The sequence below is a fragment of the Thalassophryne amazonica genome, chromosome 13 (genome assembly GCF_902500255.1).
Source record: "Thalassophryne amazonica chromosome 13, fThaAma1.1, whole genome shotgun sequence".
In the NCBI taxonomy this organism is placed as follows: Eukaryota; Metazoa; Chordata; class Actinopteri; order Batrachoidiformes; family Batrachoididae; genus Thalassophryne; species Thalassophryne amazonica.
The window spans coordinates 18,672,301-18,688,867 of NC_047115.1; the positions used below are offsets into that span (position 1 = coordinate 18,672,301).

A 16,567-nucleotide genomic window follows, 5' to 3' on the forward strand; every position below is an offset into this window, starting at 1 on the left:
ACAGAAGTCTGATTTATGACAATCTGAAAAAAAAACCTATAGACTGAACAGCAGCAGCAATAATAATAATAATAATAATAATAATAATAATAATAATAATAATAATAATAATAATAATAATAGGCACCAGAAGGCTGGTACAAGCCCTGCACACTCTGAACAAACCTGACTTTCTTTTATGCCTTCCTTTTGACTTCATCCTGACACCATTTACACCAATCAATCACAAATATTTTACTGACCAATATAAATTTTATATAATCCTTAAACTAAACAGGTTCAGAAAACAAATGAATGAATGAATGACGGATTGTAACAAATAAGTTATCATAAAATTTGGGTCAGAACCACACAAATAATTATTATTATCGTTATAAATAATAATAATAATAATAATAATAATAATAACAACAACTTACTTTTGTAGAATTTGAGTTGAACTCATAACAAAAGTTCATTCATCTTCTATATCTTTGTTACTTCAATCAAGTCCAGCAGTCATAGGGTGTGAGGCGGGTTACATTACGGACAGGACCACAGTCCATCACACATAGACAGACAAACACATTCATGCTTGTTCACGCACAACAATTTAAAGTGTCCAATTCACCAAACCTCCATGTCTTTGTAAGTAGGAGGAAGCCAGAACACTGGAAGGGAATCCACACAAACACGGGGAGAACTTGCAAACGCCACACAGAAAGGACTAGGGGGGAAGTGATCCCAGGACCTTCTTGCTGTGAGGCAACAGTGCTAACCACTCAACCACTGTGCCGCTCCATAACTAAAGTTGCTGTAAATGTTACATGTAAACGAGACAAGATAACCTGTGTGGAGCTAAAAAAAAAAATCAGGCAATACTTAAACCACTTTTCACAAAACCTGTTGCAAATGTTGCATATCTTCATAACATACCATGGTGCTGATCAGAAAAAGGGGCGGAGCCACAACAGCTGTGCGCCAGAGTGCCGCTCTAGTTTACCGGCGCAGGTACAGTGAACAGTGTGGACCAAAGGGGGCAAAAATCCGGAAAGACACATGAAAATACCCACCCCCACCACAAACTGTTGGTGGTCCGCTGAGGGAAAACTGAACATCCTCCCTCTGCCATCTTCTGCGCGCTCTCGCTGCCTGTCTTTGCAGTGACCGAGCCGGTGCACCGGGCGCCGCTGCTGCCATGGCCACGGAGCGCGCCGGGCGGAATCCTGCAGCCAACTGTACGAACATGGAGGTAAGATGCTGTTTGAGCGATCAGGTTTAAGGGTCTCCCTCCCCCGCAGGCCTGCGCGGAGACAAGTGTGCAGGATGCTGCGCCGTGCATGTGCAAAAATGCACAGAAGGGAAGATGCGCCGACGTGCGCCTCGGCTGCAGCGGCTCTCACATCCCGTTGGTGGGAAAGCAGAAGCGAAAGGACAGCAGCTGCTGTGTGCATGTAGGCTGCACACAGATCACGGTACAAGTAGGTCCGGACACGATCGAACACCTTCTGCGCGTCGCCGCTTGCGCTCAGTCTGGAGAGATCCGGCGCACCGGCTTCTTCTCCAACCACTTGGTTATGACGCAAACTGGTAACAACTTGGCAAACAAGGTAGGAATTCTTCATGAATGCTGCTTTGTTTGGCTGATTGAGGTCAGAGACCAGCGTGCACACAAACACAGCGTGTTCGACCAACTCAAACACTTTTAGAGCAGGATGATCACCTTCAAGATGATACGTTCAGATCATTATTGTAAAGGTGGTTGTTTGTGTTAACTTGAATGCGCAAAATAATGTTTCAAAAATGTAAACATTTTGCAGTATTTAAGAACTACAGCCAGGTAATATTTTTCTTGAATTGTATTTCTTCTATCGTGCTTTTCAATAATATGACAATCTGAGGGCCCTATCTTGATGACGGGTACAGGAGGCCCAGCCTCATGTTTTGTGTGTGTGTGTGTGTGTGTGTGTGTGTGTGTGTGTGTGTGTGTGTGTGTGTGTGTGTGTGTGTGTGTGTGTGTGTGTGTGTGTGTGTGTGTGTGTGTGTGTGTGTGTGTGCTCCTGTCACGACATGAGTCTCATTTTCGTGATGCATTTTTCTTTAAATTTTACTATTACTATTGTAATAGTAGTATTGTAATGCCAGCAGGTGTCGCTGTGCAGATGTAGCTAGTAAGGATTCTCTGGTCACAAGACCAGAGCCCTGGGTTTTTTGCCTTCTGGTTAGAGAGTCCGACTTCCATGACAGAGATCGTGACTTCGTGTCCAGAGGGGAGCGAATGGGCGGAGTCATAACAACACAATGCAGAGTGCAGCCACTACACTATTACTAACCCTACCCCTAACCCCACACATCACCCCGCATTTCGTGCTCCTGTCACAAAATGAATTTGTGTTCCCGTAACAAAAATGTGGTGCTTTTCATGATGTATCACAAATCAATAGATTAACTACTTTTTGTGATACATCATGAAATGCCGTAAGATTGGGTTGCACAGGAAATATATGTATATAATCCAATTACATTTTTTTCACGAATCTGATTGGTTAATCGTGTGGGATTTTAGACCATAAAATATTGCATGGACAGTGACAAAATATTAAAACCGTTTCACATGTTTACTGTTCACAACTTCCCTTTGAAAACAGCTCTTGTCTAATTCTCATGTAAGGTTGACACAGTGTGACATACACCCATCTGACTGTATGCCTTCAGACGTCATTGTATCACTAATTCACCCACAATGACAATGTTGGTTAGCTGTGTTATTTTTTTGCTATTATTGGAACTCGTCTGACTGCTTCCTGTTCATTCTCACTGATTCCTTCATGAGTCATTAAAGAAATATATATTCATTAATTTATGTATGAAATCGGAACAATGTCACAAGAATAGAACAGTAAGAGGCTTCATTTGCTTAAAATAAATAATAACTAAAACGTGATTATGGTTGTAAAAATTGTGAATTTAACTTTTCATATCTGTTTTTAAGATCGGTTGTACACTTCCTTTTAAAAGACAGATGAACCCAGAATTGTTGCACTCTGTACTTCCTTTTCCTTAAAGCTTTCAGGTGTTTTGTGATGTTTTCTCAATTTAAAATAAAAACTCCTCCATTAATAATTACTTTTCAAATCCGTTTGCGGCTCATACATGAGTTTCCAGTGGTTGAAGGGTGTGTGTGTGTGTGTGTGTGTGTGTGTGTGACTGTGAGTATTCTTCAGGTAAAATCATCTGTTCTGCAGCAGCGAGTTGCACCGAACCTGTTCTTCCACTTTGCATTTGCACGACTAAATTGTTTGTGTCAGCTGATTCTCACATGTTTTATTCACGCTGCAGACACGTCTCCGTCAGTCTCCATCTTAACATCTTGTCCCTTTTTCTCTCAAACATCTTGTCTGGGTGAGTTGAATTTAAAACGATTCCTCAGTCGTATTTTGCGGCGGGTGCAGTGATTTTTATCTTTTTTACGGTGTGTGTATCTCAGATGCCTCTCGTCCGATTTCATTACAGCGGGTGTAAACTGGGATTGTCATCTAACTCATATTTAGACGTTTAAGATTGGTCTCTGTGATACTGCTGAATGTATCGGAGACGTAGGGCAAAGGTGAGGCGGGGGGTGGGGTGGGGGGCTTCAGATTTAGCCATGCAGGTGCTCTCCTTGGTGGAAAGAGGGGGAAATTGTGGATTAACAGCCGGGGTGAATCAGAGAACAGCAGAAATGTGTGAATGGAGGCCGTTTTTAGAGATTAGCGGGCAAAGGATTGTTTTTACGACCCAAATATTTTGCTGAAACTTGATGGGATTCAAAAAAAGAAATTACACAGAACATGAAACTAGATACGTGTTCTCAAAAATCTGATGTATCTTTAATCTTTGGGCAAAAAGACAAATGAGTTTTTCTCTTCATCTGCACTGCTAAAGAGGACTAATCTGGCCGCTTGCCTCCGTGATGGTTTATTAAGAATAGTTTGGATTTTTTTTTTTTTTTTGAGCTTCACACAATAAAGGGTTTGCTTTTTTGTGTTGTTGTTGTTTTTACTGCACTGCTCCGACTAAAAACAATCTCCAAGTGAGGAGTGAGGAATGGTGCCTGTGGTGCTGACGCCTACGTGGACGTCTCATCTTCCTTATATGATTATGTTGTTTGATTTTCTGTTTTCTATTTCTTCAGCTTTGTAAACATTTGCAAAACCTTGTAAGTGTCAGAGTGGCCCAAGCAGTGGGTCACCCCTCTGAGTCTGGTCTGCTTGTGGTTTCTTCCTCAAAATCATCAGAGGGAGTTTTTCCTTACCACTGTCGCCTGTGTTCTTGCTCTAGGGGTTGGTAAGGTTAGATCTTACTTGTGTGAAGTGTCTTGAGGCAACGTTTGTTGTGATTTGGCACTATATAAATGGAATTCATTTAAATAAAATTAAAATTAAGTGTTGAATGAAAAGTAATGCTTCTAAGAAAATTACTTGCAACTGGATGGGAATACTTTAAAGAATGAAATACACACACACACACAAAATCCTTAGAATTTGTACTTTAATTACATAGCTTCATTATAACAATACATTTTCGCCAACGATGAACAAGTTTCATGAAGCCGTCACCGAAGAACTCCACCTTCTGTTTCCACAACCAGCTCGTGATTGGTTTCTGAATTTCATCATCGGAGTCGTAGTGATTTCCATGAAGGTCTTCCTTTATTTTAGGGAAAAGAATAACATTACACCAAGTCTGGACTGTATGGTGGATGCAGTAATTTCAAGTTTCAGCTTCTTCAGCTCTTCCATGGCGGCATAAGAAATGCGTGACCTAGCATTGTCATGTAGCAATAAAACATTCTTTTTCTTCCTTGAAATCCCCCGCAAGCACGTTTTTAAAGCTCAGAGAGTCTCTGTGTAATGAGTTGAGCTAACTGTTGTCCCATGTTCCAGGAATTCAGTAACTGTTGACATGACTTTTCCAGCTGAAGCTTGTGATTTTAATTTTTTTGGCTTTGTCAAGCCTTTGTGTCGATATTCCACTGACGTTTTGTTTCAGCTTCATAAAGGTGCACCCAAAGGTGCATCTGCAGTCACAATATTATAGAAAAAAGCTTCACCTTCAGTCTTATAATGCGACAGAAGTTGCTGGCAAATTTCAAGTCTACAAGCTTTCATTTCATGCGTGAGCATCCGGGGAACCCACCACACACAAATCGTCCGATAATCAAACAAAGCAATAACATGACCCACGTGTGCTTGTGAAATTCCGACTGTGTAGGCAGTTTCTCTCTGAGTGATGTGCTGGTTATCCTGAATCAATTCGTTGACTCATTTCTTGAGAAACTCATTGGTTGCTGACAGAGATTGTCCAACTCTTTCTCACACAAATCCATTGTTACAGCTTTGCCAGCTTTGCATCTGTTGACCCAGCACCACACAGCGCCAACATCTACACATCCATTACCATAAATGACTTGCATTCTTCAATGAATTTCCACTGGAGCAACACCTTCTGCTGTCAAGAACTTGATGACACAGGGTTCCATTTTTACCACAATAACAAAACAACCTTTCACCATTTATAGCTTGCTGATAACTGACATTTTATTTATTTATTTATTTATTTATCCCCCCCCCCCCCCCCCCCCCTGCATATATAGTAATGGTAAATGCCACACTGACAGAACCATTTATGAACATTAATACACATATATGCAATTTATTCTTGCAAGACAGAAGGTATGTAGTGCATGAGTAAATGTGGTGTGTGTGTGACCACCATCCACCCTTCCCGATCAGCCTACAACATCGTACTCAAAGCCAACCGACAGCTTCGATCAGGAAGGGCCGACCACCAAAACAACACAAAGACAGACAAGAACGAGAGACAAGTGGTGAAGACACTAACTGTAACGTGAGACACCGAGGAGACGGGGCCTCAACCATACGACATACCATGACAAACAACCACACATGAACAAACAGTGACAGCAACAGTCTGTTGTCTAATTAGTGAGCATCCATACCCTAATCCAGAACACCGTAGTGTTAATCCCCTTAAGAGCACCCAAAAACCGAATTGTGATGACGGCAACAAACACGCAACCATCCACACACAGAGACCCAGATCACAGCTAAATATCCGATCACTACTGTGGCTGGTGTGTTGGGGCAAGACAAGAGTACAGAACCTTACCATATGACGTGGACCACTCCAGCACGTCAGAAGCCACACGGCCAGCTGCGAGCACCAATGGAAATGGGTCCAGGATGCAGGGCCCCGGGTGAACCAGGAGAAAAGAATCAGCGGAAGGGCACAGGGACCAGGAAAGGCAGCCCCCAGAGCCACCGGGCAGCACAGCAAACCAACAGGGGAAAGGCCCGACAGCGCCGGAACGCACCCCGACAACACCCCCCCCCCCCCCCCCCCCATACACAGGGTCACAGGGAGCCGCCCCAAACCCGAGGGAAGCACACAGGGCGCTGGCATGGGCCCACCAATAATGGGAGCCCCAGAACCACGCCACCTGGGCCACGGCCCCCGAGGGCAGAAGTGAGCAGCGGCAAAGACGGGGAGCAAAGGAGCCACCGCAGCCGAATCCAAAGCACAAGGTAGGGACCACCGAGCCACACAAAGGCGGGGCCCAGCCCCCAGACAAGAGGCGAGGCCCGACCCCAGGGCCAGGAAGAGCACAAGGCCACTTGACAGCCAGGCCCACCAGCGCAGCCAGCAGTGCCCCCAAGCCCCCCCACCCCCCAACCTACCCCCCTATCCCAGATCCCACCCCAGCCACCAAAGCCCATGACCAGGAGACTGCCCGAGCGAGGCCCATCCCGCGGATACCATGACCCCACATCCCCCCAGCAGCCGCCAGCCCCCCAGTGCCAACACCCGTGCCCCACCGCCACCACCCACCCCCACAATGGGCTGCGGGATCCCGGGCCCCACAGGCCCAGAGCTGGGCCAGGGGACCACGGCAGAACCTGCGAGGCAGACCCCCCACCCGTAGTTGTTACAATTAATCTCCCTTGCTGTGTACGACCCCCTAAGTGTGCAAAGATAAAGTGATGCATTAAAAGCAGGGCAAGAGACGGCAGGTGGCAGACTGCCATGGTTGGCCATGGCACACCGCTGTGCCACAGCCAGCCCTGCAAACCCACCACCGCCTAGTGACCCCAACTCTAAATTGGTGAAGGTGTTTACTAAACGTGTAGAAGTAAGGTGTGTGCATTAAAATTGCAAGGCAGGAGTGGTGGATGGAGATCGCAGTGGAAGGCTGCAGCGCACATCTGCGCCACAGATTGCCCTGCAAACCCATCCCCAACACCCTACCGCAAATCAAGTGAACCCTACAATGTGCTATTTACAACCCAATATGATGTGCATGCAGGTGCTAACCTGGTGAAGTGCATTAAAAGGGTGTGACACGTGAGGCCCAACCCCAAGCAGCAGGCGGAGGGAGAGGAGCGGCAAGGGGAGGAGGCCACCCACACCGACCCCACCGGGCCCCCAGCCCAACGCCAGATCCGGTGGAGGTGCCAGGGCAACCACGGGACGGGGGGAGGCAGGCAGCCCCGGAGCGGCACTGGAGGCCAGGGATAAGCAAACCAACAGGGGGGACAGGGGGCTAGGGAGCCGCAGATGGACGGGCCACCACGCCCGGAGGTCCCCGAACCAGGGAACGTGCAGGATGAGACCCCGGCAGCGGCAGGGGCAGCCGAGGAGCAAAGGGGAGACATGCGGGCCCCACAAACGCGGAGGGAGAGGCCGGGGCACGGGGTGCCACATACACCCGAGCCCCGGGGAGAGGCACCACCCCCCGCCCAGTCACCGGACCCCAACTCACTAGCGGTAGAGCAGACAGACCCAACTGAAAAGGAACGATGGCCGCCAAACTCTCTCCCCCCGCCACCGCCACCCCCACTAACAATAGGACCAGAAGCCCTGCGGCGCGGCACCTGGGCCCCCACCGGCGGGCCGGTCAGCCGCCCAGCCCTCCACAGGCACAGAGGCGCACCCATGCCCTGCAAGGGAGGAGCCGAGGGAGCGCGAGCCAGCACCCGACCCAACCCCCCCGGAAGCCCGCGGTACCAACCGGCAGCACCGGGAAGCAAACCCCCCCAGACATCCCGAGCTCCAACCCCAAATCCCCCAGCAAGCCCAGGACTCAACACCCAGACACCAAACCATCCACACACGGCCAGGCCGCACAGCCCTGCCGCACCCGAGGGGCCAGCCACTCTAAAAGACACAATCTCTCTCCTCCACCAATTTAATCATATTCAAGAAAAGAAGAGGAAACAAAAAAAAAAAAAGAAAACAAAACCACACAGTATCAGTCTCTGACAACAAGAGTACCCCAAAGAACTGCAACCTGGATCAGCGGCACAAGAGAGAGAAAAGTCAATAGGTCAACAATAATAGGAACAAATCATAATCTAATATTAATACAGTACAGGTGCAAAAGTGGCATTCCCTAAAAGGCAAAAAGAAAAGAAGGGAATTTTATTTTATTTTATTTATTTATTAATTTTTTTATTAGCCCTCCAAATTCAAATTTAATGAGTTGATAAATAAGGACCATGTTTCATTGAATTTTGGTACTTGTTTTTTTGATGAAGCGGCTATTGTTTCCATTGAAATATATTTGATAAGGAGGTGTGACCAGTGGTTAATATTGATTGATTGTTTATTTTTCCAATTCAGCAAAATTGTTTTTTTGGCAATAGTCAGTGCTATAAGTGTAGGTTTCGATTGTTTAGCTGGCAGTTCAATAATTGTCGTGTCTCCAATTAAACATACACTCAACAAAAATATAAACGCAACACTTTTGGTTTTGCTCCCATTTTGTATGAGATGAACTCAAAGATCTAAAACTTTTTCCACATACACAATATCACCATTTCCCTCAAATATTGTTCACAAACCAGTCTAAATCTGTGATAGTGAGCACTTCTCCTTTGCTGAGATAATCCATCCCACCTCACAGGTGTGCCATATCAAGATGCTGATTAGACACCATGATTAGTGCACAGGTGTGCCTTAGACTGTCCACAATAAAAGGCCACTCTGAAAGGTGCAGTTTTGTTTTATTGGGGGGGGTGTACCAGTCAGTATCTGGTGTGACCACCATTTGCCTCATGCAGTGCAACACATCTCCTTTGCATAGAGTTGATCAGGTTGTCAGTTGTGGCCTGTGGAATGTTGGTCCACTCCTCTTCAATGGCTGTGCGAAGTTGCTGGGTATTGGCAGGAACTGGTACACGCTGTCGTATACGCCGGTCCAGAGCATCCCAAACATGCTCAATGGGTGACATGTCCGGTGAGTATGGCGGCCATGCAAGAACTGGGACATTTTCAGCTTCCAAGAATTGTGTACAGATCCTTGCAACATGGGGCCGTGCATTATCCTGCTGCAACATGAGGTGATGTTCTTGAATGTATGGCACAACAATGGGCCTCAGGATCTCGTCACAGTATCTCTGTGCATTCAAAATGCCATCAATAAAATGCACCTGTGTTCTTTGTCCATAACAGACGGCTGCCCATACCATAACCCCACCGTCACCATGGGCCACTCGATCCACAACACTGACATCAGAAAACCGCTCACCCACACGACGCCACACACGCTGTCTGCCATCTGCCCTGGACAGTGTGAACCGGGATTCATCCGTGAAGAGAACACCTCTCCAACGTGCCAAACGCCAGCGAATGTGAGCATTTGCCCACTCAAGTCGGTTACGACGACGAACTGGAGTCAGGTCGAGACCCCGATGAGGACGACGAGCATGCAGATGAGCTTCCCTGAGACGGTTTCTGACAGTTTGTGCAGAAATTCTTTGGTTATGCAAACCGATTGTTTCAGCAGCTGTCCGAGTAGCTGGTCTCAGACGATCTTGGAGGTAAACATGCTGGATGTGGAGGTCCTGGGCTGGTGTGGTTACACGTGGTCTGCGGTTGTGAGGCTGGTTGGATGTACTGCCAAATTCTCTGAAATGCCTTTGGAGACGGCTTATGGTAGAGAAATGAACATTCAATACACGAGCAACAGCTCTGGTTGACATTCCTGCTGTCAGCATGCCAATTGCACGCTCCCTCAAATCTTGCGACGTCTGTGGCATTGTGCTGTGTGATAAAACTGCACCTTTCAGAGTGGCCTTTTATTGTGGGCAGTCTAAGGCACACCTGTGCACTAATCATGGTGTCTAATCAGCATCTTGATATGGCACACCTGTGAGGTGGGATGGATTATCTCAGCAAAGGAGAAGTGCTCACTATCACAGATTTAGACTGGTTTGTGAACAATATTTGAGGGAAATCGGTTTTTTTTTAATGAAAGACGTGCGGAAAGACGTGGGTCGTGGGTCGAATACTAAAATGAACTGTACAAGAGCCTTAATGTAATTATGTTAAACAAATGTCTATTTTAAAGTCGTTATGTCACAATTTAATATCAATATACTGAGACTATAACTCAATGCCTAAGTTCTTTTCATTAAGCTGCGTTCACATGCATACAGATATGGAAACAAAAATGTTTAAATATATTTATATATATATACTTGCAGTTATTGTTTAATATGATATGTACATGGTGGTCATAGGCGGCATTTAAATTTTAACTGTGTGGTTGGAGGGGATGGAGGAGGGACTTTTTACCCTGACTGAAGGTCAAAAGTCATAAATTCTGAATGGCTTTATATCTACTTGTAATAAAATTTTAGTAAAAATCATATATATGTTGTTGTCATTAAAAGACTTGCAACAATATTACAGTGGGAAAAGCAGCAAGGTAAATGAGCACAATGGCAAGGCATACTTCAGATTTATATTTTAATACATAAGGATTGTTAATCCAGGCATGTATGGGTTCATTAGAGCTTTTAATCAGCTTGAATACAATACACAATTTCCACACTTTACATAAAACTTTTTTTTCTACCCAGGTATGTATGGGTTCATTAGAAAAAGCAATTAAAGGGCTTTAAAACAAGCCTACTTTTATTAAAATTTGTTAACAAATAGCGACAATAGAGAGAGAAAAGCAGCACAGTTTGTCATAATTTCCCCAAATTTCTGCATTTTACATAAAAGTTTTTTTTCACCCACACATGCATAGGCTCATTGGAAAGAGCTTTCAAATGGCTTTAAAACAAACCTAAAGTTATTAAAATCCGTTAAGAAATAGCAACACTAATGCTAAAAAAGCGGTCAGTTTATTATTGATGATCTACACATCTCCACCCTTAGTAATGGCGCTTTCCTGTCCTGAGCGACACTAATAGATTGAGGCCCACACATCCATTCTAGTCTATATTTCCATGGGAGTAGGCCCCCTCACAGAGGCCATCATGTTGAACCACCATGTTGATACAGTAACCCAAATGGGACATTTTAAAGGTGCCTTGACACTTGCACAAATTTGATCCCCGAACTGGCACGTAATTTAGTGTGCCAATGAGTAAACCCGTCGTAAACTGTTGTAAATTGTCTGTGAACTGTGCGGAGCTGCATGCCAGTGCGCACTGAAGATTTTAAAATGTTCAAAATTTCTGGCATGCATACATTTTATGCCACTTGCATGAACTAGCCGCGAACATTGCACAATCTATTCACAAACAGTGCATGTCACTGCGTGTCATGCACGTACCATTGTGCGACAGTTTACACACAGTTTACGAGGAGTGTACTCATTGGCACGCGAGATTTTGTGCCGGTGCGGGGATCAAATTTGCACAAGTGCCAAGGTGCATACCGTATAATGACACGCATTGGTACAACGAATTCGGTAGCCGTGTGAAGCCAAAATTCCTGCAGGTGTCAAGGTGCCATTACTCAGACTTTTGCATTTTGTAATGCGGCTGGAAGAGTGAAGAAAAAAGAAGAGGAATCAGTGGTTGTGCCCCTTTATACAATCTGTTGGTTGCTTGTGCAGGCTAACAAGTTTGACAATACTCATTTTTGTGAAATGGAGGATCATACACATATCACAAGTGAAAGCAAGGGACCACGAATCCCCATCACCAAAGAAGCAAAAATATAAATGGAAACTATATCATGACCAGCAACGATATAATGCAGTCTGGAACCTCTTGAAAAAGGCTACATGCTAACTGGCCAAGTTAGCTGGCTTGGAGAGCCATTGGTTTTTTGTGGTAAACTAGCTTGCTGGCTAGCATGGTTGCTACTTGATGAGTATATAAATAGTTACTTGACGGGGAAGTATTTGTACTGTCCAGTTTTGCGTTAAAAGTTACAAGCTACATAAATCTGGATTTGGAACAGTTTGTACTCTTGATAGTGCAGGATTTTCCTTGTGTTGCATAACAGGACACAGCAAGCGAAAGCGCTTTCCATTTTGGACTTTACTTACTTCTGATTTATTTGGCCCATACAGACTCAACAACAACAACAAAAAACTCATAAAAACAATTTCACAGTTTACCCGTGTGGCCTAAAGGGTGTAGGCAGAAGCAAAAGCTTATATATGCTCACCCCTTTGAAATCAAATAAATCAAATCATACAAATACTCCAAAACTATTGCATTTCTACACAAGAGGCAAAAAAAAAAAAAACTGTCACAACAAAAATTTGGGCTGAAATCACTGGCATTAACATTTTAATATGTGCCTCTTTTGAAAAAAGTGACATGCTAACTGGCCAAGCTAGCTGCCTTAGAGAGCCACTGGCTTGTTTCGATAAAATAACTTGCCAGCTAGCATGGTTGCTATTTGAAGAATATATAAATCGTTACATGAAAGAGAAACATTGGTTTTCTAACAGTTTATACTCCGATAGTGGTATATTTTCCATAGTGTAGCATGACAGCACACAGTTAGGGAAAGCCCTTTCCATTTGGTTCAGTTGTCTGAAGCTTCAGTAGTCTGTTTGTGTATTATTGTAACATCACATTTCACAGAGTCACCTGTGAAGGTTGGATAATTGCCATTTGAATTAAATGCCAAAGTCTTAATTACGGAATATTGTGTCTGACATTTACATTGTACGATGCATCTTTATAACCAACAGAGTTAAAAACAAAGTGACGTTTTTTTTTTTTTAATTATTATTAAAGTAACATTCACTCTCACATCACAGATGAACGGAATGTTTTTTTAACTGAAACAAAAAGCACATGTAAGTATACAACTTGTAGTACCAGCTACTGAAACTTGACATCAAAATATATTCATTATTGGTCTGAACCTTCAGACTGGTGAACCTTCGGACTAGTGGGATGTTCCCTAACATTTAAACCATGGGTTACAGCTGTCTAGTTTTCCTGAAATCAAATCAGATACTTCAAATCTATTGCATTTTTACACAAGAAAAAACTTTAATTGAAATGAATATTGTTTTGCCCAAATAAACATGAAGTTGTGTCGTACAGCAGGACACCATTCGCCAGTATTTTTTCTGTACTGAACAGGGTCTTCACGATTATTACTGTCATATTTCTTGTCTTTCAGCTGAAGGACTGGAAGATGAAGGCTGATCCAGAGGCTTTGTTGCACTGTGGACTGGAGGGAACAGCGATCCGATGCAGAGATGTGTGCCGGTCGTATGGCAAACTGAAGGTTCTCAACAACCTCAACATGACTGTGACACAGGGTCACATGTGAGTGCTGCGAACCTCACTGTGGCATCACAGCTCTGCACACAGGACATTTGGAGTCAGTTCATGAGATAAAAACGGAACCCTTTTTTTAAGGAGACATATCTGTGGTGGTCTGGAAAAAACTGCCACCTTGTAACTGAGGTTCACAAAGATTAGGAGTTTGCACAAGGCAACAGAACCATAAATATACCCAAACAATAGTAACACCCGAAAGGCAGGGAAAAAATGTGAGCAACAACGTGCACCACAACAGACTCGTCTTTCTTCTTCCAGTCAGCATTCTCATCAACACACACATCGGCCTGCATTCTTGGGCGAGTGGCAAGACCTGGTAGGAGCCAGTCTGTACATTCTGCTTTGTCATGTATCCGCTGATTGTTTAGTTGCCCAAACTAAATTTTGTTTATCTTCAATAAATCTGTATTGTTGTTGCTTTTGCAAAAGAAATTTTTCCAAATCTCTAAATGAATGTGAGCGGTCACTGTCCTCTCTTTTCCTCCAAGGCATAATTCATGGCACACTGGGACAAATCATGCCCAAGACTCAAACTCATAGAGTCATAATATTTGGTAGAAACAGTATACACTCACACATCAACCACTTACTCCAATTAAGGGTCGCAGGGGGCTGGAGCCCATCCCAGCAGTCATAGAGCGTGAGGCAGGGTGCACCCTGGACAGGACGGCAGTCTGGCACAGGGCCACATATAGACAAACAAACACATCCACACCCGCACACACCCCTGCGTGTCTTTGGATGTGGGAGGAAGCCTGAGCACCCAGAGAGAACCCAGTCAAACACAGGGAGAACATGCAACTCCACACAGAAAGGCCACAGGTGGGAATCGAACCCATGACCTCCTCACTGTGAGGCAACAGTGCTAACCACTAAGCCACTGTGCTATATATATATATATATATATATATATATATATATATATATATATATATATATATATATATATATATATATATATATATATATATATATATATATATATATATATATCATATAGAGAACATATTGGATGAAGAAAAGTTATATTGTATATAACTTTTCTTCATCCAATATTTCTCTATGTTGGACGACTTGCCATCCATCAATTGTTATGTTCTCCACCCACCCATCCCCCCCCAAATTAAACAAACAACAAAGAGTCAAGTAAATTTGATCAATTTATTTTATTTTGAGCAGCATATGATTGATTCAGAGTACTTCATAAAATCTCTCTCTCTCTCTCTCTCTCTCTCTCTCTCTCTCTCTCTCTCTCTCTATATATATATATATATATATAAAATGTTATGTGTAATACAGTGTTAATACTATTCTAAAAATTTTTAATTTATTTTATTTATTCATTTATTTTTGCACATTTTATCAGTATTCCAGTTTGGTATCACTAGTACTCATTAGTTCTGGAGAAAAACTCCTATCTTTAATGCAGTGAAAATCCATAAAGTGAAAACTGATGTTGATGTCATTTTTTTTTTAATCTTTTACCCAATATATTCAAAGCAAATCCATGAATCCGATCATTTTGCTTCCATATCATGAATTTGCATTAGTCTGATAATTTACCTCATAATAATAACCTTGTTGTGACAACAATAACATCCTCTTCTTTCTGTGTTGCAGTTATGGCCTCTTAGGCCCCAGCGGATGTGGGAAGACCACACTGTTGAAATGCATTGTCGGAACTCTCAAAATCTCACGGGGTCACATCACTGTTTTGGGAAAGGCACCTGGATTTCCTGGTCACTGTGTCCCTGGGAAGATGGTTGGCTACATGCCACAGGTATTATATACTTTATAATATGTATTTTCTTTTTCTGAAACATATCTATATATGTTAAAGTATATTTATCTGAAAAGAATGATTATTTTGGTATATTTTCGTTGGCAGTTTTATAATTAAATTACACATTGTCACAGAGTTGCCATGGGGAACCACTAACGAATAAAGAAGTATTTATTACCAGGAAACATTGAGTCCAAATGAGTAAACAAACAAACAAACAAACAAACAGAAAACACAAAAAAACAACACCAGGAACAGCACAAGAGTAAGCACATATAAGGGCCCCATCACACATACAGTGGTATGTAAAAGTTTGGTCATCCCTGATAATTTTCATGATTTTCCTTTATAAATTATTGGTTGTTTGCATCAGAAATTTCAGTTAAATATATCATATAGCATACACACTGATATTTGAGAAGTGAAATGAAGTTCATAGGATTTACAGAAAGTGTGCAATAATTCTTTAAACAAAATTAGGCATGTGCATAAATTTGGGCACCCCAACAGAAAAAAATACATCAGTATTGAGTAGATCCTCCTTTTACAGAAATAACAGCCCCTAAACGCTTCCTATAGCTTCCAATGAGAACCTGGATTCTGGTTGAAGGTATTTTGGACCATTCTTCTTTACAAAACATCTCAGGTTTGTTGGTTTCTGAGCTTGGACAGCCCGTTTAAAATCACACCACAGATTTTCAATAATATTCAGGTGTGGGGACTGAGATGACCATTCCAGAACATTGTACTTGTTCCTCTGCATGAATGCCTTAATAGATTTTGAGCAGTGTTTAGGGTCGTCGTCTCGTTGAAAGAGCCAGCTCCGGCACAACTTCAACTCTGTCACTGATTCATGAACATTGTTCTCAAGAATCTGCTGATGTTGACTGGAATCCATGTGACTGTCAACTTTAACAAGATTCCCAGTACCTGCACTGGCCACACAGCCACACAGCACGATAGAACCACCTCCAAATTTTACTGTAGGTAGCAAGTGTTTTTCTTGGAATGCTGTGTTCTTTTTCAGCCATGCATACCGCCCCTTGTTATGTCCAGATTACTCAATTTTCGTTTCATCAGTCCACAGCACCTTATTCCAAAATGAAGCTGGCTTGTCCAAATGTGCTTTAGCATACCTCAAGTGACTCTGTTTATGGCGTGTACACAGAAAAGGCTTCCTCTGCATTACTCT

At 43.3% G+C, this 16,567-nt stretch overlaps 1 protein-coding gene across 1 annotated transcript in view; it reads left to right on the top strand.

The window, feature by feature from the left end:
• Positions 1–948: 948 nt before the first annotated feature.
• abch1 (ATP-binding cassette, sub-family H, member 1) overlaps positions 949–16,567 on the top strand; it is a 63,266-nt gene continuing 47,647 nt past the window's right edge. Inside the window, 3 exon segments of the mRNA XM_034185139.1 lie at positions 949–1,231; positions 13,429–13,577; positions 15,213–15,372. Of these exon segments, the coding sequence (XP_034041030.1) occupies positions 1,178–1,231; positions 13,429–13,577; positions 15,213–15,372 (363 nt within the window). The 5' untranslated portion in view covers positions 949–1,177.